This window comes from Aptenodytes forsteri, unplaced genomic scaffold (genome assembly GCF_000699145.1).
Source record: "Aptenodytes forsteri isolate BGI_AS27 unplaced genomic scaffold, ASM69914v1 Scaffold322, whole genome shotgun sequence".
Lineage (NCBI taxonomy): Eukaryota > Metazoa > Chordata > Aves > Sphenisciformes > Spheniscidae > Aptenodytes > Aptenodytes forsteri.
Window position 1 is genome coordinate 2259 of NW_008795045.1, and position 22848 is coordinate 25106.

The 22848-nt window shown below is 38.3% G+C and overlaps 1 protein-coding gene across 1 annotated transcript in view; it reads right to left on the reverse strand.

Annotated features, from left to right (window-relative positions):
- Positions 1-1104: 1104 nt before the first annotated feature.
- The window catches only part of SEMA5A (semaphorin 5A), a gene marked incomplete at its 3' end in the record, with an annotated part of 57156 nt that continues 35412 nt past the window's right edge, over positions 1105-22848 (reverse strand). The window contains exons 3-4 of the mRNA XM_009276984.1: positions 15281-15380; positions 1105-1150 (exon numbers count right to left, since the gene is read on the reverse strand). Coding sequence (XP_009275259.1) covers positions 1105-1150; positions 15281-15380 — 146 coding nt within the window. The remainder of the gene's footprint in view (positions 1151-15280; positions 15381-22848) is intronic.

A 22848-nucleotide genomic window follows, 5' to 3' on the forward strand; every position in this document is an offset into this window, starting at 1 on the left:
AAGCACTAGCAACAAAATTGAATATTTATAAATACTGCAATTTTGGTTAATTATAAGCCAACTTCAGATCTTGTTTCTTGTAGTCTGGGAAGGTAAAGCAAGTCTGCAAGCCTAATTAAAGCATACACAATGTGTTCCACAAATCACAAGGACAGCCTTACCTGAATGCATTTTACTTTTCCATATTCAACTGTATAGTATTACTTTGTGATAATAGGCACAGTACTGAATCTAAAGCTAGTAAATTTTAAATTGCATAAATGAAAAGATTATGAAAAAACATACATCTTTATTTCATTGTGATTTTCTATTTCCACACCTTAGCAAGTTAGCCAACTCAACTAAATTTACTAAAACAACTCTTAGAGCCAAGAACACTAGAATGCTGGAAGTTAGAAATGATGCCAACGAAAGAGAAAACCAACAAAACCTAAGCAAGGAACACCACTCAGAAGACTGAGGGAAGACGAGATTGCTGATATATGGAAGTCAGATGAAGTTCAGGGTAGAATAAATTGATCAGGGATTCTCACTTACCTTTCTATGAAGTTTAACTGCCTCTAAAAGGCTTTGTTTCACCTTCCAAGCTCTAACAAGTTTTAAACAATAGATAGCCGCCTTATATACAAAACTGAGATTCTGATACCTGTGTTCACTCTATATTTCTTCCTTGAAAATTTGCTGTTTCATTTGCCCAATTTAACTGTAGCAAGTATGAATGATTTTTTTTATTTATCATTATCTGAAAAAAAAAGTATTTTCTCGATAATAACATAAATTCTGAATACAGAAGCTGCACAATAATAAGTTGGAACACTTTTCTAAGAGAACATGATCCTCCTTCCCAGCCTCCATTTTTATAGATACACTCTAACAAAATCACAGCAGAGTAAGGTAACATCACATCTGTATGGCCTGGGACAAAGGCTAATCTGGAATTAGAATGGATAATATGACTTATATAATATGGGGCTGAAAAGAGGACAAAAACAGATGCATACTTATCTGTAGTTATGAAGCTTATGAATATCTTGATTATCTGCTTTAAAACATCTGCTTACCTACATCATGCAGAGGAACTAAGGAAACAAACATAAAACATACCTGTATTAGAGAGAGATCCTCAAGCTGCAACCTGAAGAGGTAGTTTCTGGGGTTAAAAAAAATAGTAGATAAAAATTAAATGTTACTAGTGTTTAAGTAAAAAAAAAGTTACTAGCGTTTAAATAAAAATATAATTAATGAATATAAAAGACAGGAAAAAAATTAAAAAGTGACAGGCAGTCAGGACTCTCAATTCTTTCAGGGACTGTCTTAACATACAGCCCTTTGGGCTAAGGACTAAGGCGATTTCTAAAACAGATTTTCAGCTTGAAGGACTGGCTGCATATGAATAAAGTAGATATTTATACTGCATACATGGACATCTGAGTCATTGCTCCAGTCTTCCTTTAGAATCAATGGGAAGAAATACTCAGTGCTTTGGCAGATTCATGTGACCAGTGTTAGATGTCTAAATGAGAGTAAGAGGACAGGCAGATTAAAGCTGTCTGTTTCTCTCCACAATGATGGGAACCTTATGCGATTAGCTTAGCCACAGATACATAAAGTTTGAAGCAAAGGATCCCAGTATGATGGAGTGTCTGTAGAAGCCAGAGTTTTCACAATTCTGACTGAAGTCCTGTCATACCCGGTCTGATTTCTTTGAAACCCGAGGATTTTTTCCCACGTACAGCAGGAGGTACACACGAACCAAGCATATTTTTCAAAAGCCCATGCTTTTATTGCAAAAGGATTTCTCACTCCGCTTTTTCTCTACAGCAGTATCGCTGCACCTACAGAACTTGGGGGGAGTTCAGGCAAACCATGAAGACGTGATGCAAAGGCACTGCTTGAAACCTGGGGAAATGATGGGTTAGGATACTCAGAAAGGTGAGCGTGCCCCACCGACCAAAAACACTTCCTTCAGCACATACTGGTGCAATGTATGTGAGCTATCGCAACTCCTCCCAACTTACTGTGTCTATGTAGTTAAAGCAGCTGTCTTGTTACACCTGTTCTAATAAACCAGCTCTGTTGGTAGCGCTCGTGGTATCAGTCCATGACCCTCATAAAAATGAGCAAGTACCACACCGTCTTTGAACTGATTTCAGCACATCCTTCTCTAGTGCAGATTCTCTTTCATGCTAGGTCTGAATAAGGCTCTTCCATGCTGCACGTCCATATTCCTCCTGCCCAATTTTTTTTGTCTTTCTTTCTTAGTTTCTTCTCACGCCTCTTTTTCTTCTTTTCATTATGTCCTTTTTTTTCACTACATGTTCACATATATAATACTCTTCAGTCCTCTTCTGCCTAATTTTTACCTTATTTAAAGCAATTCTGATTTTCCAATGCCACTACAGAGTGATAATGTTTTATAGATAAAAATAGAAAGGAAGAAATTTTTGAAAGGTTAATATAAATTATGTCAATTTTAATTTATTCGTAACAAATCTGTAACATTAATTTCTAAGATTTCAACAAATTCACTTAAAGCAACAAAAACATTACAAAGAGATGAGTAAATTAATCTTTAAATTTAAATATTTGCAATATTCACAAATTATCTGCAATATTACATCCATGCAACTGGTAGAAGTGTAATCCAAATTAAAATTAGGCCACATTTTTTGAGATAATAATCCTAATTCTTTCCAAAGAGGTATGAGGTACTGTTAATTGGCACAGATAGCCAGGACCTGTAGTTTACATCTCTATTATTTTTTTTAATAAGCCAGTGGGGGGAGGAACAAAAACAAACTGTGTCTAAAAAACAAAAACAAATTTTTTTCAAAGCATGTATCTCATAAACACAACCACTATCATGGCCAGCTTTATTTATGGACTCTGGGGTGCAGCTACGTGTATTTATTTATTGACTCTGGCACACATATGGCCTACTTAAATTATGGATGTACAGTAATCACATCACTAGTCTTTCCTAGGAATATTGCTAAAGGGAGTTACTCAAAATGCAAGAGGCAGGCTATTAAGGGCAAGAATTCATGAGAAAGTAAAATAAAGACAGAATATTTGTCTGATAATATTTGCACAGATAAATCACCACAAGGAAATAACTTATTAGCACAGATAAATCACCACAAGGAAATAACTAAAATACTTGGGTTTGAGTCATGAAGAGACCTGAAGTGGGCAAAGAAAACAGTACACTGCAGGACAATGTTTACACAAAGCTTCATCCACAAGCTACGTGCAAGTTGACTTGAAGGACTTTCACTGAAACGTCAGGAAATGATGTATACAGTCTTTCTAACCCACCTACACTCTCTCTGTAAGGGCAAAAAATATCTTCACATCTGCAAAATGCCTTGCTCAGAAATATGCAGCAGGGAACATAAATACTTAGTCTGCTCCTCATCTCATTGCATATAAGCTTCCATCAGCCATCATTGATTGTGCTTCTTTCACTCCAGATATCAAAGTTAAAGAAACCTACAACTTCACTGCTGTCGCAAATCTATTTTTTCCACTTACAGAAGCAGAACAACTTTTTTCTTCCAGAGAAATTGAGCTGCATCCTCAGCAGGTATAAACTGTTTTCTTAACTCAGTGGTATCAGACTCACAGGAGTGGCACATAAATGCCCCATTTCACTCTACAAATAAATGCAGTCTCTGTTGCAGAATATATGAGCAGACAGTCTGGTCTCACACTTTTAGTTTTCGGGTCAGTACTTAGCATAGTGTCATGTCAATCTCTATGTGTACTTCATCTTGAGATATCTACTGAAGATTTATCAGTGATGTGGCATTTTAAGACAGATTATCAAATTATTAATGTCTTTTTACGGTCTTTCATCCTGACATCATTTCAGCCTATTAAAAAGTAAGCTATTGTCCCAAATTGTAAAAATTCTGTATTAATAAATACAAAAACAGAATGTCAGGCTGAAGAAAAACAGAGGCTGAAAGTTTTGTGGGATTTTTTTCCTAGAAAATGAGATTTGTATCCTATTCAGTAGAGCACAACACTTCTACCCATTAATATATCCAGTATGGAATTAGAAATATTGACCCTATAAGTGTTAGGGAGACTAAAATGTCTATATTCATGTGAATGAGCCAAGAGCCAGAGCTAATTAGTGTACATTTTTCAACTTCCTGTGGCTGCCAATAACCAATTAAAATATTATTTTCAGCTTCATAAAGCCAGCAGAAAGAAAATGGAATAAGAAGAAAAGCAATGTGCAAGACACAGTAAAAGCATTACACCTTAGCAACACAGAGGTAAACTGGGCAAATGGACAGCACAGAGTGACTGTGACTACATAAATAATGCTAGGACAAGTGGCAAACTAGCACTGGGAGAGCAATCAGAGCTATTCCTACCTAAATGTGCCCACTGCAGCAAAAATTGCAGGACTACATTTAGCTCTGCAAATACCTACTGTATTTGTTTAACATGCTAAGGCATGCATCTCTAACATGTGAGAATTCATTCAAAAAGGACATACATGAGAAAAATCTAAAAAAAAAATATAAGCATGACAGTAAAAAAACACACGGGAAATATGATATTAATAAATCGAGCAGTCCAAAGAAGAAGTCAATGCCAATTTCCATTACATGTGCAGAGCCATTATGCTGCTCACGAGATAGGTGACAATACTTTTTTCAATATGTTGTTGAGATTATGCCCTGGATTGCCATTTTTCAACCTCCATTTAGCTTTATTCTAGTGCATTTATGCTTTGAAGGCAACAAAGGATGTGAAATAAAAATGACCAAGTACATTTCTGAAGCATAGACACAGACCTCTTAGCACGTAGGCCTGTCTCCCGTCTAAATATGATGGTAATAAAAGCAAGACAAATACAACTTTACATGCTGGAATTAAACTGATTTGACACTGGCGGTAATTGGTAAATTTGTTTCCATTTGGTGCTTAATGAATGAGGAAAGCAAATATGTTACATAAATCTGCAAACAGAAGGACACTGTAATGAGAAGAAAACACAACGAACTCTGAGATACAGCAGCATCCTGTATTCCTTCAGATAGCCAGCAGGCAGTAAGCATTTTGCTTTACACTGACAGCACTGAACTACTTTTCTAGGTGAACTATGATAACTAAAACCTGTTAATCAAGAGCCTGCTCAAACCCAATGGCAAAGACTTCCACCAGTGTCAGGGGGAACTGAATGAAGCACCACAAAAAGCATGCTCCAGTCACCTCCTTGACAACAAGGTATTTCCATCTATCGCAGTGAATACATTTAGCATGACTACAGACAGAAGCATAAAGCTAATCTTCTGTATGTTCCTAAACAAGTCCATGTCAAAAATCAATTGAAAACCCATAAAGATTCGAAAGCATAGCATGCTAGTAATGGTTGTTAAATCCAGCACTTTACCCTTTTCTTTGTGAAACAGCAAGCTATAAAACATGAACCCAACAACAAAAAATACTGTTGCATTCAACACAGACATGAATTAGAAGAACATTAAGGTGGCACATACAGCTTAGGAAAACGTACTACAGATTAAGCTTTTGAAAAACTCCTAAGACAGCAAGAAAAAAAACCCACCCTAAGCCCCCATATGCATCTGCAATTGAAAGCCTGAATCAATAAATAGGGGTTGCAGCAAACTCAGGAACTCAAGGCATGATCAGACATGCTGCCAAATCTCCTGGAAATAAACCAGTAAAAGATTCCTTCCTGTGCACTTCTTTCAAGAAACTGTTTCACATGAAAGAAGAAAATTTTATTCAATTTACTGGAAGGAAAATATATCAAGACTGAGAATGAAAAGTATAAGCTCTGTAAGAATCAACTATTAAGCAAAAAGTCACGATTCCACAATCAAGATGGGAAAGTTTTGGGTAAAAGCCAATTCTAGTTCTGCAGTGTAATAAAATCAGCAATTGGAAATAAAACAGAAAAAGAAATAAGAATAGGAGGAAAGGCGATAATCAATACAAATAAAAAATTATGATGTAGAAAATTCATATGGTTATATTAAGATACAATAGGAAAAATATGTGAAAAAGCTTAGGATGATACATTCGAAATAAAAGAAACCTAATCAAAGTGGTCTAGTTGAACTATTATATGAAAATGGTCAAATTACAGTAACAAAAAGCAGACTGGTCAATAAGTAATTTTTTCTCTGCATTTTGCAGAAAATAGAAGTCTCAGCAAATGAGAATAATGAAATAAGTAGCTTACTGATAAATGCTAAAGATGTGAAAACAGCATATACAGAGATAAATATTTTCAGACTCGCAGGTCATGCTAATTCAACCTCAAAATTATGGAGAAGTGATTTTTGGTCTTCTTATTGCTCTTTTTAAATAATTTCTAAAGTTACAGGCATTCTTCAGGAATGACAGACTAACCATGTTTTATTAACATTCAAAAGGGCAAAAAGGAAGACTCAGGTGATCATAGGCTGACCAGTGAGACACTGAGCTTGGCAAACAGAATAACACTATTGGAGTCAGTTAGGAAAGAATCCCATTACAAATTAAATTAATCCACTCAAAGGTCATGTAAAATCTGATTTCCTTCTCTGATGGTTGCTCCTCAGGATTAGCAAATCTTACTACATTCACTTCCCTGTGGCTCCACATACAGCCTCAGCAGCGACTAGAGATCCTAGAACGTAGCACTCCTGCACAGATGTCCAGCCACAGCCAGGCATCAGTTCTATGTATTTCTTGCCACGGGCTTCTCCAGGAAAAGCAGAAAGGCACTAGTGGCCTGTCTCTGCAGCTCTGGAGCTCACTCTCCTCCTGAAGTCCCATCATGCCATGTCATCTCAAACATGCATTACCATCTTCTCCTGTTGGCCCCTGCTTCTCACACACAGCACCCAAGTTCCCGAGCTGGGGACGGCCTCAGAATATTTGTCACCTGTGCGCCTCTGATGCATGCAGATCAAGGCTTTTCTGAACATTATGCTTTAGTCCAGATAAGCTTGTGAGCTTACTCAGCTATTTATTTAGTAAGTTGTCGTTGGGTTCAACTTTATCCTGAAATATCACCTCAACCAAAATGTTAACCCTGTATTTCATAACTGTGGCTGACCAAATCTTTAATACTTTTTAATGTTACAATGCATATCTCAAAGTACATGCCCCCAGTTTTTACATTTTGGCAAATATGGCACACACTGTACAGTACCCACCCACATAAACAGCCATACAAATCCTATGTGGTCTTGTTACCATTTCATTGTTCAACATATTAATCTTCTGTTTCTTTTCAAGATTAATTTGAAATTAAATTTAAATGCTGCTGTTATATCTCCTCGAAAAAAAACAATAATGGAAATGGGCTTAAATAAACAGAAATTTTAGACAGTTCATGCCTTTTGCAGCCTCCTTTCCTACAGTAATCAACTTTGGCACATAAAGTTTGCTTGAGCTGTTGGGGTGGGTTTTTTTGGGGGGAGGGGGAAGAAGGTAAAGAGTCTAAGGTAGCCGAAGTTTGGACTTTTTTTAAATTTTATTATTTTATTAAGAACAGAAACTGCAACAACAAAATGATCAAAAACTATCTAAGTGATCACATTAATGCTAAAGGTACTTAAAGGAAGGAGATACTAAACTCGATGACCCACATTTTCACAGCCAGCCTTGAACTTCCCTCCTGTGATCATGCTGTAGTCCTCTGGTAAAACCATTAGTTTCCAGCAGAGCCCTTCCCTTCAGTGGAAGTTCGCTGTACATGGGAAATTCAGAAGCAGGATGCATACCAAGGTAAGCACATGATGTCAACACATCTCTATATAAAATGCAATCTTGCTCCCATCAAATTTTGAGAGGTGAAGGTCACGTACACAGTATGCATCATTGCACTGTTAAATTTTCTGACTGTACTCTTGGAATGAGGACTGAAACATACACACCTACCTAGCATCCGAGCAGCCCTCTCACAAGATGAGTGCAGCCACTCAAGTGCATCCACAAGGGCGCTGCAGTAACTCATGCAAGGCACCAATGTTTCAGAGGCAGGGAAGAGTCCTTCGCAGACCTGACTGCTGTTCCAAGTGGCACCTCCCTAGGACTTCTTCTATATCATGGTTATCAGCTTCTGGCCAGCTGGTAGCTCCCTGCCCTGCATTTCAGTGCCGTAAAGGCACACACAAGCAGACAAGTTCAGCAAGGACCAAACTGCTGGCGATGTAGGACAGAAACCATATGTTTGGACTAACATTCGTTGCAGAAGAAAGGAACAGCTAACTGACATGAGAACACAGTCTAACCAGGAACCAAGAGAAGGCATAAGTTGCCATATTCTGCAGCAGGACATGTACTGCTGCTAGCACAGCTCAAGTGTGTCATGACTTCAATTAAAGACAGGTACCCCTTCAGAACACCACTCATCTGATGTAATTTCTAAAGATGACTTACACTGAAATAGCAGTGTTCTCTGCCAAAGAAGTTCCATTTACTCCTGCCATTTCTCTTTTCATCTTACCCCGAGTCAACTCCAGGGCTCCTCTGATGATGCATCATGTTAGTTCCACTAATTAAAATGGCAAGACATTAAATCAGCACAAGAAACCGAGTAATTTTTGTGGGGTTAGTAAATTGATTAGTGTTACTCTGCAACCAGACTACTACCAGAGCTGGTGCAAAGGAGGAGAAAATTGCATACTGGAACAAGGCATGAGCAGGGGAGGTACAAAGCATTAGCTTTCAAAAATATTTAGGAACCTATTAGCAAGGTAGGAAAGAGAAGCAGTAGGGGAAGAAAGACCTTCCTCTTTCTGCAGCAGTAGGATGATAATTTCTCTTAGATTTAACATTAAACCATACCTTAGTTTAGATCAGATCAATCAGTGGAAGGACAGACATTGATTACCCTGAACCAAGTGTTAAATGAGCAATAAAACCCAGATGGATGTTCAAAGAACATAGCGCTAATTCCTGGTGCCTGTATATTCTCCCAATATGTAGCGCTCAGAGCATCTCATTAACAAGAAGCTCTCAGATTCTCCTGCTGGGAGCAGACGACAGCAAGAAGCAAACCTGTACAGTTATTTATTCCTTTATTAGAGATTCTTAAACCACTGTTAATGAATCCTTCAATTTGCCTTTCTGTTATTATGGCAAGTAGTGGTAATGGTTCAAATTAACATTCCCAAACACACATCTAATTAAGTGAAAAGGCATACTGTTACAGTCCTTCATCAGTGAGATAAGGAGTGACTGAGGCAATAAGCCACCCCAAAGCAAGTTATAATCCTCAAAGCAAGTTTAATTAACTTGCAGAACATATAGGAGAAAGCCACCATTATTAGGATGCTCTGTGTAAAAAATAATGTAAGATATGTCTAAATATATATTATCCAATTAAAAAAAAAGCTGAATAGCTTTGAGACCTATTTCTGATAAACAACTATATAATTTTAAAGTATAGCTGAACTAGCCCAACTTGAATTTTAAAAAAATAAATCACCACGTCTTAAGAATGAACTCCAGCTAGGCTCCTACCAGTTCATAATTTCAAGCACAAGAGGCTTGGGAAGAGGAGGATTACTTCATTTTTCCTTTAAACAAACAAGTTTCTTCCAACATAATTCTTCTTGCATGGTCTGAATAAAACCATTAAGAAAAAAAAAATTTAAAAGTCACAAAAAAAGAGAAAAAAGAATGGATTAAAAGGAAAATGTAACTAATTATTTTGAACCTCAACATTTTTGCCCCAACCTACTGGGTTTGAGACATGCTTCTAGTTGACTCTCATTTTACCGAAATGGCTAGGACACTTTTAACAATTTCTGATTTATAAAAACTAGAGCTGATAAGTGTTTAGTGCATTGTCAGGGAACGAGGAGGAAAAAAGGCAATGCACAATTTGCCAGGGCAATTCAGTATCTTTCCCCAGAGCTGGTCTTTTCCCCCCTCAATTGACCCTTCCAAGACAGAAACAAAGAAAATGCTGCAGGACATATGGCAAAGCGCTAGGAAAAGAAGGCAAGGTTGCTCTTGGGGAAATCTATGAATCTCCATGCTTACTGGCACTTCAAAATACAGAAAGCATTATCATATTTGATTAGATACTAAGTCAGTCCACTAAATAACACACAGAGAAATATTTATCTGAATATTTTATCAGGATTTATCAGAATAAGATAAACAAGCAGTCTCTTATTTCCTTGAGCTTACTGAGGAGCTAGTGCCCTGAGAGTAATCCTTTGCTGGTGCCACTTAATTATAAAAGTAAATTCTGCCCTGCCGTATGGGTTTTTTTGAAGAAAACAAATGAATTCCCTAGAAGGTTTCAGATTGCAAGAGAACTCATTTATTTTTACCTTCCAGGTCATATGTGATGTTAAGAACAATGCCTGGTGCAAATTTTAAAGATACAGTTTCGTGGGAACATAGCTACATTGCCCTGTGTCAAAAGCCAATAGTCTTCGTAATGTACTAACAACTGTTTTACATCCATACTGAATTTTCTCTGTAGTGTTTCTCATTAATCTGTTTTTTTTCCATTTTACATAAATGTATAATATCATCATACAATTTAGCACATACCTATTACGAAAAAAAGTTTCCTTTTACATAAATCTAGACCTAATTGACAAAAATCTGTCATGTTCTTCAAATGCAAATTTTAAAACCCAGCAACCGTAATAAAAATCATTCTTCTTCCCTTTATTCAGCTTCATAAATTGAACTGTAATCTTTGCTTGTCTTCACTATGCACTTTAGGCTGTTTGACCAAAGTCAGACAAGATAAATTTCTCCCTCTGCCTTTTCCCCTGTCTGTCCCCACCCCCTCCCCCCCACTCCCCCATTTCTCAAAGCTATCTAAATGAATTTTTCTACACAGACAATTTGTGCAAAAACGTCCCAGGCAAGCAGGGCAACTGTAGGCTGTTACTGAGATCCAGGCAAACTCATCACTCATTTTAGAAGACATTCCTCTCCCTCTGAAGCCCTCGCCAATGGTACACATATATCTCCTTCTGCACAGCAGATTGATAGAAGACCAAATGACACTGTTTTAAAACAAAAGTATTACAACACTTATGCTTCAGATCTAATATATGTTATTAAGCAGACCTGTTAGACTGGAAGGCATTCATGATTGTCAAGTGACTCTGACAGAAAGACAAGTGCAAGCCTCGTTGAACTTGGAAGTTGTGCCAGCTCCTTTTACAATTAAAACAGGAAGTATAATTGAACCTGTACTGTATAGCAATATTCAGAAACTAAAGCAGTCGCTACTAAAAGGCATTGGACTTCATGGTAGGAAATGCGCATCAGTGTGACCTAAGAAATAAAGACACTCCCCACAGTGGAGGTAAAGGATTTGTGAGGAATTTGAAAGATGAACAACAAAACGGACTGCAGTTACTTGTTTCTATTGCGTTCAGAGAAACATGACTGTGCATACTCCAGAAATAAGCCAGACTGAGCCAAAACCAAACTTCATTGGGATCAGCAACCTCTCTCCCTAATGCGGGTGATGGGAGAGGGAAAGCAGGGGGTGGCTCCAAATCTTACGCAGCTCCTCATCACAAGGGAAATACCAGTGCCAGGGTGGACTGGATGATTAAAGTGAAGGTGTGTGCAGTATTGGAGTAGTAACATTCGTAGATCGCTGCAGATGGCGTAAGGAAACTGAAATAAGGCTAGTAGACTCCGAATTAATCAACTCAAGACCTGCAGGAGAACTGGACATTTTGCAGAACAAAATAAAATATCAACCAGAGACTTTTCACAAGGACTGGAAGACAACCTGCAGAGGGCGGGGGGGAGGGCGGGAGGGAGCAGATAAAATTGTAACAAAGTCTGGTTTTGCACAGCAACTACAGAATGCCCACAGACATCAGAAGACCACCTTTATTTCCCAAACTGGACAAGCAAGACTAATCTTAGCAATATTGGACTAGTAATTACCTTCCTGGTCATTGCCTGCTATGGCAAACACTAAGGAATAATGTCCCTTTCATATATTTAGAGATCTCTATCTCAAAAATATTTCTGTTCTTGTTTTGTTCACACTGCTAAAATGTGACAAAACTCGTTGTTTCTTGACTAAATTACCCATGGCCAACTTGAACCGATTTGGTTTTCTGCCAACACTACTGTGTAGTTTATACAGCTATTTCCTTCCCTAGATGTACCTGCTGATGGATTTATAGGTAGGCGCTGCACACGCTCAGCCTTTGTTTTCCTGCACTACAATTCCAACCCTCTTCATTTGCCTTTTAGCAGCTCTTCCCTACATCTCTTTCTAATTTCAGTTAACCTTGTTTAAGCATATATAAACAGAATAATACACACTACTACAGCTTAAAGTCTCCCAAGGACCTTGTGAAATGGTATCGATAGTTCTCTGTCACTACGGGAGACACCTTTTGAGGCATCATGGGATCATATGTGTCTTTTTACATAGCTGCATGACATTGGAAGCTCCCAACGGGAATCCAGTCTGGATCCCAGCTGGGATCTTTGCTATGTTGCTTATTAAGACAAACAAGTCATGAACCTCTTCAGAGGCTGTAGAACTTCAAAAATGGAAGAGAATCACCCGCAGTGAATATCAGTGATGGAAAAGGGATTTAAGAATTTCCAATAGTGTCAAATTTTCACAACACTATTTTATTTGGTTTCTAAGACACAGAAATTTGGGGGAAGAGTTCACTGAACTCCACTAAGGTGAAAAAAATCAATTACAAACTTAAGCTGAGCCAGGACATAGCTCCTGGCTGTGAAAATCATTCCTCTAGTTTAGAAGAACACCACCTTACTAAAGCAGAAGCCTAGAGGTGCAAGCTTCACGCCTTGTTTTTGTTTGGATGCTGGACAAGTGAATCATAATGGGAGTACTTCTCTTGGCAGTGTAAATGGAGTAATCTAAGTTTATTTGTAGCTTTGGCACGTGCCACATCACATATTTCCCTTCTCTACCATTGATTGGGTAGAGAAGGGGAAACCATGTTAGAGGGCTACAAATTATCATTTTCCCAACTGAACGGGAACTTTTAACTGTTCAGATCTTACCGAAATCACATTGCACATAGTTATTAGTTTTTCAGTACTGAAGTGTTAGTACAAGAAGATAATAAAAATAAATTGTTGGAATATTCTAAGAGAAATAACTGTATGTCAAAAAATATTTCACCAGGGAGCAGGAATTAACATTGCATTCTCTTCACTGTCTTTATGAGAGCACATTTGTGGCTTAGGACAGAAAATGAATTCTTCTAACGGCTCTTCAGATATGTGAATCCTGTGAGGCAGATGTGCAAGAAACTTGTACTAAAATTTTATCCACAGGCCATAGCACAAGTATGGTAATATTAATGGTCTGTTCAGATAGCCCTGGGTGAAAGGTAACTACAAACAGTGCGTTAAAAAAAAAAACATTAGTGCAGCCAGTTGAGACTATGAAAGGCTGCAAACACCACTCCTGCAAACGAGCAGAAAACTTGACATCATATTCACAGTGAACAGATTCATTCTACATGATAGCGGGGACTATATGCAAAAGGTGCACAATCAGTAAGATCAACACTTGCATTTTTGGGACTGCAGCACCCTGACAACTGGTAGCTAGTCTCTGAATCTATGACTCCATGACATACAATGACTTTCACCATATAGTCTGGCACAATGCTTCAAGAAGAGAAAAAGTGTGTAGTGAAAAGGACACACTAGTATCAATAACATGTACAATTAGAGAAACCCGCTGGCATGTGCAGTCATTCTAAAGTGAGGTCTCCATGGCCAAACACAACAGTGCTGTGGAAAAGCTTAGAATTTAGAATGGAAATGCAGAATAAGGAAAGGAAAAATCCAATAAATTCTATGAACAAATAACAGCCAGCTATACTGGACTGTGGAAAACAAAGATTTCTGTTGTGATTTTAAAAACACTGAATATTTTTAATTTTGCAATTTTAGCCAGAAAAAGAGATACAAAGCTCTGAAGCAGCATTAACTTATAAAGAAACCAAATGAATCCTATTGCTTTTACTGTATTGGGTCTTTTGCAAAAGGCAGAATTGGCAGCTGGCATTTTTTCGTAGTCACTGACTATTCAACAAAATCATCCAAAGCTTATCCCATAGTGACTCAAAAGACTTCATCAAAAGCACAAGTTTAAATGAGCGTATTCTTTGCTGAGATTTGGAGCCCAGATGAACAGTGTGGAGAAAAAAAAGAGAGGAGGGAAAAAAAAACATTTTTTTCATCGGTTATTGAGACTTATACAGTGTGCATCGATCCAACACACAATTCCATGGGACTGAGGAAAGGCTCAGACAGATCTGACTTACGCTGGCTGTCTTTACAGAACAGCGCCAGTTGACAGCCTCATGCCTCATTTCATTTGGCAGCTTACAGAATAGAAAAATCAACCTGCGTGCACAGGATATCCCACTTCAGGTGGGCCAGAGACAGATATATATCTCCACACTCAGAAAGTTTTGCCCCTGTAGCTAAGCACCTTCCCTTGGCACACGGAAGAAAAATTCTCTCGCGGTGCATTTTATGACTCTGTATTTTGAACCTCATTTTCAACTAAGAAACAAATTGGGAAACAGAAGTATATTCCAATGCTAAATCTAACAGAAAAACTTCATTAATTCGAGAGTAAAATATATTCAGAAGGCAGATTTAAATAATAAGATTAGATGGTTAAAATCTTTTGCCAACCAAAATGTTTTACTATAGTTCATATGCTAAGAGAAGAAAAAATGGTGTTCAAGGACTGTCACTGCTTCAATGTTGACACCTAAGACAGTGTCACTGTTGATCACAGCTTGCAAAGTACTGTCCTACTGTGCAAAAATTATGATTACCACTGACTTTACCACTAATTCTGCAGTCTTTAACAAATCGTTCCTGACACCATACTGAATAATTATTAGAAACATCCAAGCACAAAGAGCCGTATTGTGTAGCCAAATTTGGGATCATCGTAAGTTTTATGCTATGGTAACTCTTCTCACATTGTCATACAGCATCTGCCTGTTCTACTGTATGCATGCAAAGTTTGAGAGTACTCCAGGACAGTCCTCTTAAAAATGAGAATAGAGTAAGCTATTAGGATCCTTGATACCAGGTAGTCCATCTTTTAACTTTGGTCAGGAATAAGAGAAAAAAACATACATAATGTTCAGTTTAGTGGGTCTGGAAGGCAGGGGAGTCATATGAAAGCAAGCTGATGTTAGAAGTTGGCTCAATATTACTTATCAACAAAGAACAAAATCCAGTCTGAAGCAACATGAAAAGAAAATAGATTTCTCACCTTGCTCCAGCAATAAGCTCTTTTTGTCCTGGGTCAAACGTTAACTGTGAGAAGTCCACAGCATCTTCTGCTCTGAACACATGTAACCAAGGGGCAATTTCTAAAAACAATCAAGAAATACAACTGTTACTGTAAATGTCATAGTTGTAGTACATCACGTAGCCAACGTTACATTTGCAGATACTGTGAGGCTACAAGTTTTCTCAGTATGATCCTCTAAGGAAACATAGGAGGCTTTTACCACCATACCACGTAATTTACACTACAGGCCTGTAAAATATATAGAGCAGTCACCCAATACACGCTTGAAGGAAGCATTCAAATTTTGGTCTGATTTATAAGCCAGATGTGTTTTTCCTCCTTAGGTAAAGCAGAAAACACCACAGTACAACTGCAACTCACTGGTACATACTCAAGTGAAGTCAGACTAATTTACCATGCATCAGAAGCAGCTGAGGACTAGAGGTTTGGGGTTTTTTGCTTTGTTCTTTGAAAAAGGATCCGATCAAGTGGAAAACAATGAGAAAAACAAGCAAATTTGACTTTTCATCATTTTCACAATAAAAAGGTTGAGACATGAGGGATGAAAAAGAGAAAATGCTTGACATCCAGGTGAACTTTTTGGGTTTTTAACCTGCCTTTCTCGGACCAATTTAGTGCTACATAAAACAGGGCAGACAAGTGGGTGAGTTGCTGAAAATTGGCAAGGAGCATTACGTGTATTAAGAATATGAATCTATTCCTACTTTCAAAGTTAAACACATAAATAACTGCACACCAAATCCTTAAATATTTGCATCATTAGTTATTTTTCCATTCATATCACTAGTTGGATACACAACAGTGCAGCTATATGAACACAAATGCTGTTCTGGGAACAAGCATGACTTTTTTTTTTTTTTTTTTTTACACAGACACACAGAATACATAAAATTGCTATAACAATATAAAGGGTTCTTTAAAAAAAGTGCAGTTGTACAAAAGTCTCATCCTCTAGAGTTTCTCTCCCAATTCTCAGGATATTGAAGCATTTTTCTTATTTATTTTTTTTTAATGTAGTCACAAAGCAGTGGTCCGGAATGCATGTGAAAGGTGAAGAGGGCTAGGTATGGATGGCACAACAGGCTGTGAAACTGTCTATTTGAAGACTATAGATGTGAAACAGTCAATAAAAAGACCAAAGGTGAGCACATGGTCATGACCATTTAGAATACAGAGTCAACACCAACCCCCCTGAGAGTGCCGTGGCAGTGTAATTTTTGATATTGTATCACCAGTTGCAGCTCAGGTTGCCAACACCCATTCTAAGCTCCTTTCTTCACTCATGAGCATATTTTTCCTTTTGCAAATGTCTGGGATGAAATAATCCATGTCTGGTGCCTGTTTCAGGATGATTTGTTCCTAATTTAAATTAAAGTTTTAGCACAAGTAGGTCATCCATTCCTAAGTAGAGGGCCCAGGAGAAAAATGTTATTCTGTGTCAAGACGTGTTCAGCCATTGCAGAGAACCATTAAACGCACTGTGCAAAAGCTGTAGAATCATATACTTTGGAAAAACAGATGGAACTGTGCAGTAGAATCACTTGGGTGTCAGAAAACTAACCTGCATTTTTAATGACAGCCTGTATGCATCTGGGCAATTTCAGGCCTGTAATGCCAGTTTGTACATGTTCTGCAGAACTTGTAGCTAAATCTACTGTTGATTCCATCTGCGCTGGACAGATTCTCAAATCAGGGTCTGAACACTGGGCAAGAAAGGGGATGGGGCCGCATATTAGATAACTGATTACAGCTGCCATCAGCTACTACTGTAGATGCTGTGCATAGAAACCTAGCAGGATTCCATAGGAGGAAAAAAAAATATACACATACCTACATATATATATGTTATAGGCCTGTGCAGCCTTATACATACTTACTTATCTATTTGTATTTATATATATAAGGCTACACAGGCAAGCCCAAAAGAGGCATTTCTTAACTTTTTTGTACTTGATTTTGCAACCTTAACTTTTCAGTCATGCATTTTGTATGAAACAATCAATTGCAAAGTTCTAAAAAGTTGATAAATCAGGTAGGACATGAAGATGAGGAAATCCAGATAGATTCTTCAAATTCTTGAAGAATCTCACTTACCAGAGAAAAAGACAAAAAAAAGAAAAGAAAAATAAAGCTAAATAAAATTATGTTTATCAGTTTATCAGCCAATGTATCTAAAATCTCCATAAATTCCCTTACACATTTCCCACATGGACACAGAATATACACATGGTCTTCACAGAAAAGATACACACACACACACACACACACACACAAACTCCCAACCAGAAACAGCTCTCAGTTCCGAGGGCAGCAGAGAGGCTGCTTTTCCTTGTATCAAGCACTGTGACTAGGACCAAAATGGGTGTAAAAGCATTTTATAAAGTAGCAGAAATTCAGACAAAATGATAATACTAACGAATAACTGATAATACCACAGAACAAATATCCTATGGAAAAACTCAGGGCTTTAAAGACAGAACAGAGTACCCAGGCTGGGAGTCCAACCAAGCCAGTGGGCAGAGGTCGCAAGAGGGGCTGGAAGGACAACCCCAGGACATGGGTTTAGTCCCTTGGCTGCTACGTTCCCCTTCCAGGTGGTTGCACAAGCCATGGGAAGTGCTGCCTCACACATGCAGGGAATTTGCACTCTTTGAGATGGCAGCCACGGCTCCCTGGGCTCTCTCTGCTTATGCTCGTGCCCAGAGGTTTCTGCTTCTGAGGAACAATCTTGCAGAATCACACACAAGTCTATTCCTAAACTGCCAAAGTACAGCTCAGGCTATCAATGTGTATACACGTTCAAATGTGTATTGCTGTGTGCAGACAGATAGAGCTGAAAACGCCACTGGCTCAGCAGCAGATCTGCTCACAGGTAAAGCCAGACCTGCTGTGGAAACAGCAGTCTCTGAAAGAGAGACACGGCAAGCAGTTGAGAATGGGATTACTTCAGCTCCATATTGGTACGACAAATGAGACCCTTGGTCTCCTGTAAAACAAGGAAAGCAGTAGCTCCCCATAGCATGGGTACACCAGGGACATTTCAGTACACAGAGGTATTGTGGTGCCAGAAGACTACAGGGAAGACTGACATTCAAGGACGCAATTCTCTTCCACTTGTATTGCTGTCTCAGCAAGGCACAATAAAGCTTCAAGGTACAGCAAGCTGGTGATTGAGACCATTTCCAGGTTTGAAGCAAGGGGGCAGGGGCCAGGCAGGGCAAGGCAAGCCCAGGCTAGAGAACAAGAATGAGGACTTGCTAAGAAATCTCTCTGAAATCTGATTCCCCTCTGTCCCTCCAAAATATAAATTATTTTATCCTGTCTTTGTTGCATTCAGCAGTGTTCGTGCCTGAGGGAATAAAGTCAGGAAGAGCAAATGGCAGCTAGAACTGGTTTTTTTTCAATAAACACCCTGAAACTGTATCTCGTGTGTCACAGTGGCATCACGTGTCACGCAGGAATAAGCCTTTATGGGATAAAGCTACAACTTTGTGATACTTCCGTACGGGAAAACAAACAAAAAAACACCAACAAAAAAAAAACAAACAAAAAAGACAACGAAACAAAACCCATGTAAACTGTAAAAGTAAAAACTTACTGGTGAAATTCTGCTTTGAGGTACGCTACAGAAAATTTATGTAACTAAATCAACAGAAAAATTAGATTTCTTTTCATCTAAACAGTAAAATCTAGCTGAAAAGCCTTAGGTGAAACAAGACCTTTCAGTTCTGTTACGAGTTATCTCCTTAGAGTCAAAAATGCGTATCAAGCTATTAAAGGTCTATAAATTATTTTTCTTTGAATTAAAAACTCATGGTGAAGTAGTAAGCAATAAAAATTTCACTTTATTAATGGTTTTCACGTAGATACAACATGACAAGCTTTACAAAATAACACAGCTATAGATTTTGTATACTACAACAGTACCATAAATAAATGTGTAAGTTAATTAAGCTGGCCTGCTGACACGTAACCTAATCGTGCTGCCTGCTGATCACAGGTGACAAACAGCAACATCCCTCCCCTTTCCAATTCTAACCCTCCCCTTCCCGGCATTCCCCTCTTCTTCCTCTGCCCTCAGTTCATGTGCAGCACAGTAAAATACGTAGCCCTTTAGTGACTTCTCTTTTTCTTACTCCTAATACTGAAAACACTTATTCAGACGCACCTTCAACCTGGATTTTTTTTCCCCCTTTAAAACTAAGTATGCATGTTTACCGTTCTACAGACATTGGTCTGACTTAAAGCTGTCCATGGAAAACTATATCATGGTATACATACAGTACATTGTGACAACAGCTGGTCTCCAACACACGCTGGGTCCTTTTGGTACATTCAAGACATACTTACCCTTAGCAAAAAAAGATTAATTTATTTTTTAATTGCTATTACAGGACTGAAATCTGCAAGCCTTGTAACTCAAAAACATTCCTGAAAGAAAATGCACGTTTTCCCATGGAACTAAAAGATGGGTATTTAAAAAGTTGGATTCTGAGAAAGCTCTTTTTCACGTGCTGTGAATCACATGCTGTGAGTTTTCCTGGGTGTTTCAGGTTTTGGGTTTGTTTTTTTTAATAGCTTAGATTTTAATAGGAAATAAAGTTTGCCATGACTCATAAACCTATGGCAAAGCAAACGCACCAAAGGCCCCTCAGCTCCTAGGAAAGGTCAAGGGAGTCTCCTAAAGAGCTTTAAAGACAAAGGAGATTAACAATCAGAGCTGAGCAGGAGGATGTTAGATACTCATACAAAAAATGAAAGTCCAGAAATCTGTCTCGGTTTTACTTTAAATTTAGTAGCTGCCCAACAGGCCATAGCTTGTTTGGTTTACATTGTCCAAGGACTTGCCAAGGGCTGAGCTCTACGGTTCTTTGCAAATGAAACAGTGAAGTTGTCTCCAACCTAAGTTTCATTATTCAGCCCTTCAAAGCTACAATAAACAGTAAAATAAATTGAGAAATTACTAATAAGGAATAGAGTGGTATGTTTAGAACTGAATTCAGAAGCGATCTTTAATGGTAAATAACAAAGTTAAAAGACAATAAAGACCTGATTTCATTAAAAAATTAACATAGATATTAAAAATTTCAGCAGTGTTTATGGTGTATGTATGTGACACCTCATGCCATGGTGTCCTTTTTGAAAATATTGAGCACAAAGTTAAACATAAATTAACAGAAGTCTCTGGGTGGCATCGGTACGACAAATTCACTAATCTTAAAATAAGAAAATTAAAATATACTACTGCATGCTAAAGTTATTTTATAATTAAATGTATCTAATCTAAGGATGATACAATAATCCCCATCTTCCTGAAGCTGTATAATGATTTTAGCCTAACTTAGATCTTCTCTTCCTGTGACACTCAAGTTACATTACTATCCTCTTCAAAGGCAGCGAGACAAGTCAGAGTCTCCACAGTGGTGTGTCACATTGACTCCATTACATCACCCCCGCTGCCCTGGTGCCAGCCCCATTAACCCCAGGGGAATCTATTAAGCGAGGTGTCACGGCTGGCAAGAGGCGATCCACCTGTTTGCTCATTCAGTGCGCCCTGTTTCAGGATTTATTTGCAACATTTGCTCTTTAAAGACACAGTTAGGTGCACTTGTAAACACTCTGCTGTGATGCTTCAGGACTCCATTGTCCCTAACTATTTTAAAACTAGGACTGAGAAAAACAAGATTTTCTTCAGTAATTTCTGTGCATCATCAGTATCAATTCAGTGTGATTGTTAAGTCCTCATTTTTAAATTCCCATTACAACATAAATATATCCATGAATAATAAATTCACTCAGAACAACTTCAGGAAGACAAGCATTGTTCTGTGTTGGGAAAAAAGAGAAAAATGGCATGCCATAGCCTGTTGCATCTTTTACAACTCACTTTTTCTGTACTTTTTTTCTTACATTTCCAATCACCAGTCTTTTCTAGCTCTTTCACTGTATTCTCTCCTCACAGAAATGCATTAAACACACCCTTGCTGGTAAGTCATTGACTCACTGCAGCTGAAAGGAAAAAAGGTACCACAGCTTGAGCGAAGAAAGGAAATATGTGCAAATACTATTCCACAGGTTCTGACCAAAAAAGAGGACTCCATCATGACAGTTCAGCCAAAGAACGGCTGTACTACTTCTGAAACCAATCACAATTCACCCATGCTTATCTGAAAGGGGCTGAAGCTTAGTTTGTCAACCACATAACTTATTTTTCTAGGACTTATTCAAGGCATGTGTTGCTCAGCATTCGTGTACAATGACTCCATGTTTTAAATAATTTTGAGCAATAAGGTTTAAAAAAAGTAGTAAATAACGGGAAGAAAGCAGCTATAGTTACAAACATGTAAGTGACAACATAAGATATTCTATACAGATGTTTTATTCCTCAAATGAGTTTCTGAAAACACAGCTGCAAACAGACTTCTAGCTCAGGCATCAGGGCTTGTCCGGTTGTCATTGTAGCGGAGAGAAACCTATGCTACACCTGAACAAACTACCTCGTGCACTCCTCAGGCTACAGCACCGTGAAGCTCCACGACAACTATGCTGGTTCTATTTCTGGTATCTAAGTGTTTAAACCCATACAAATGCAACTTATTCTTTACATATTTGTAAAGTCATTCTTTACATATGTGTACTTAATGTATATTATTGTACATTACTTAATGACAAAGTCGTTCTTTACATATTTGTACTTACTTTGGACCAAATTCTTCCTCTACCCTAGCCTAGCACTGTTGCAGAACAGGCCAGAATGGGCTTTTCCCAATGGGTATATTCCTGTTGGATGCATTAACCATGAAATCATTAAAAGTGCCATTTCTTTTGAGAAAGACAAGCAAAGACAAGACAAGACAAGCGAATCACAAACCAGAAAACTCATCTAACAAATACAGTAAGCACAGCAAATATTTTTCCATTTCTCTCACAGAAAAGACTCATTCTAGGAGTTAGAAGTACCCCAGCAAAAACTATATGCTAATTATACTCATCTCAAAGTCTGAGCATGAACATCTGCCCTGCTACTTGCTATTCTTCCATAAGGCCCATGGTAGAAGCTGAACACTTTGAAGACAGCAGCTCAGTGCAAAGCAGAGAAGGCCTGCCCGTTACAGGCTGCTTTTCCAAAACCTGTAATTCCAGACATATGTTTTCTATATGCAATGGTAAGTTGGCAGATTTGCTTCCAGGACCATTTACCTCCTTAACTTTATGATCCTGACTGCTTAGGCAGGTTGTCTTGCAGAACTGTATCACTAAGGTGACTGTGTCTTAGCCATGCTGTGGAGCTCTCTTCTAGAGGAGGTTTGGGGAAAAGCCCACAGGGAGATGCTCTAGAGTGCCTGTTGCCTAGGCTGTGCATGCAGACTCCCTGTAGAATCATAGAATCATAGAATCATTGAGGTTGGAAAAGACCTCTAAGATCATCGGGTCCAACCATCGACCCAACACCACCATACCCACTAAACCATCTCCCTAAGTGCCTCATCTACACGTCTTTTAAATACCTCCAGGGATGGGGACTC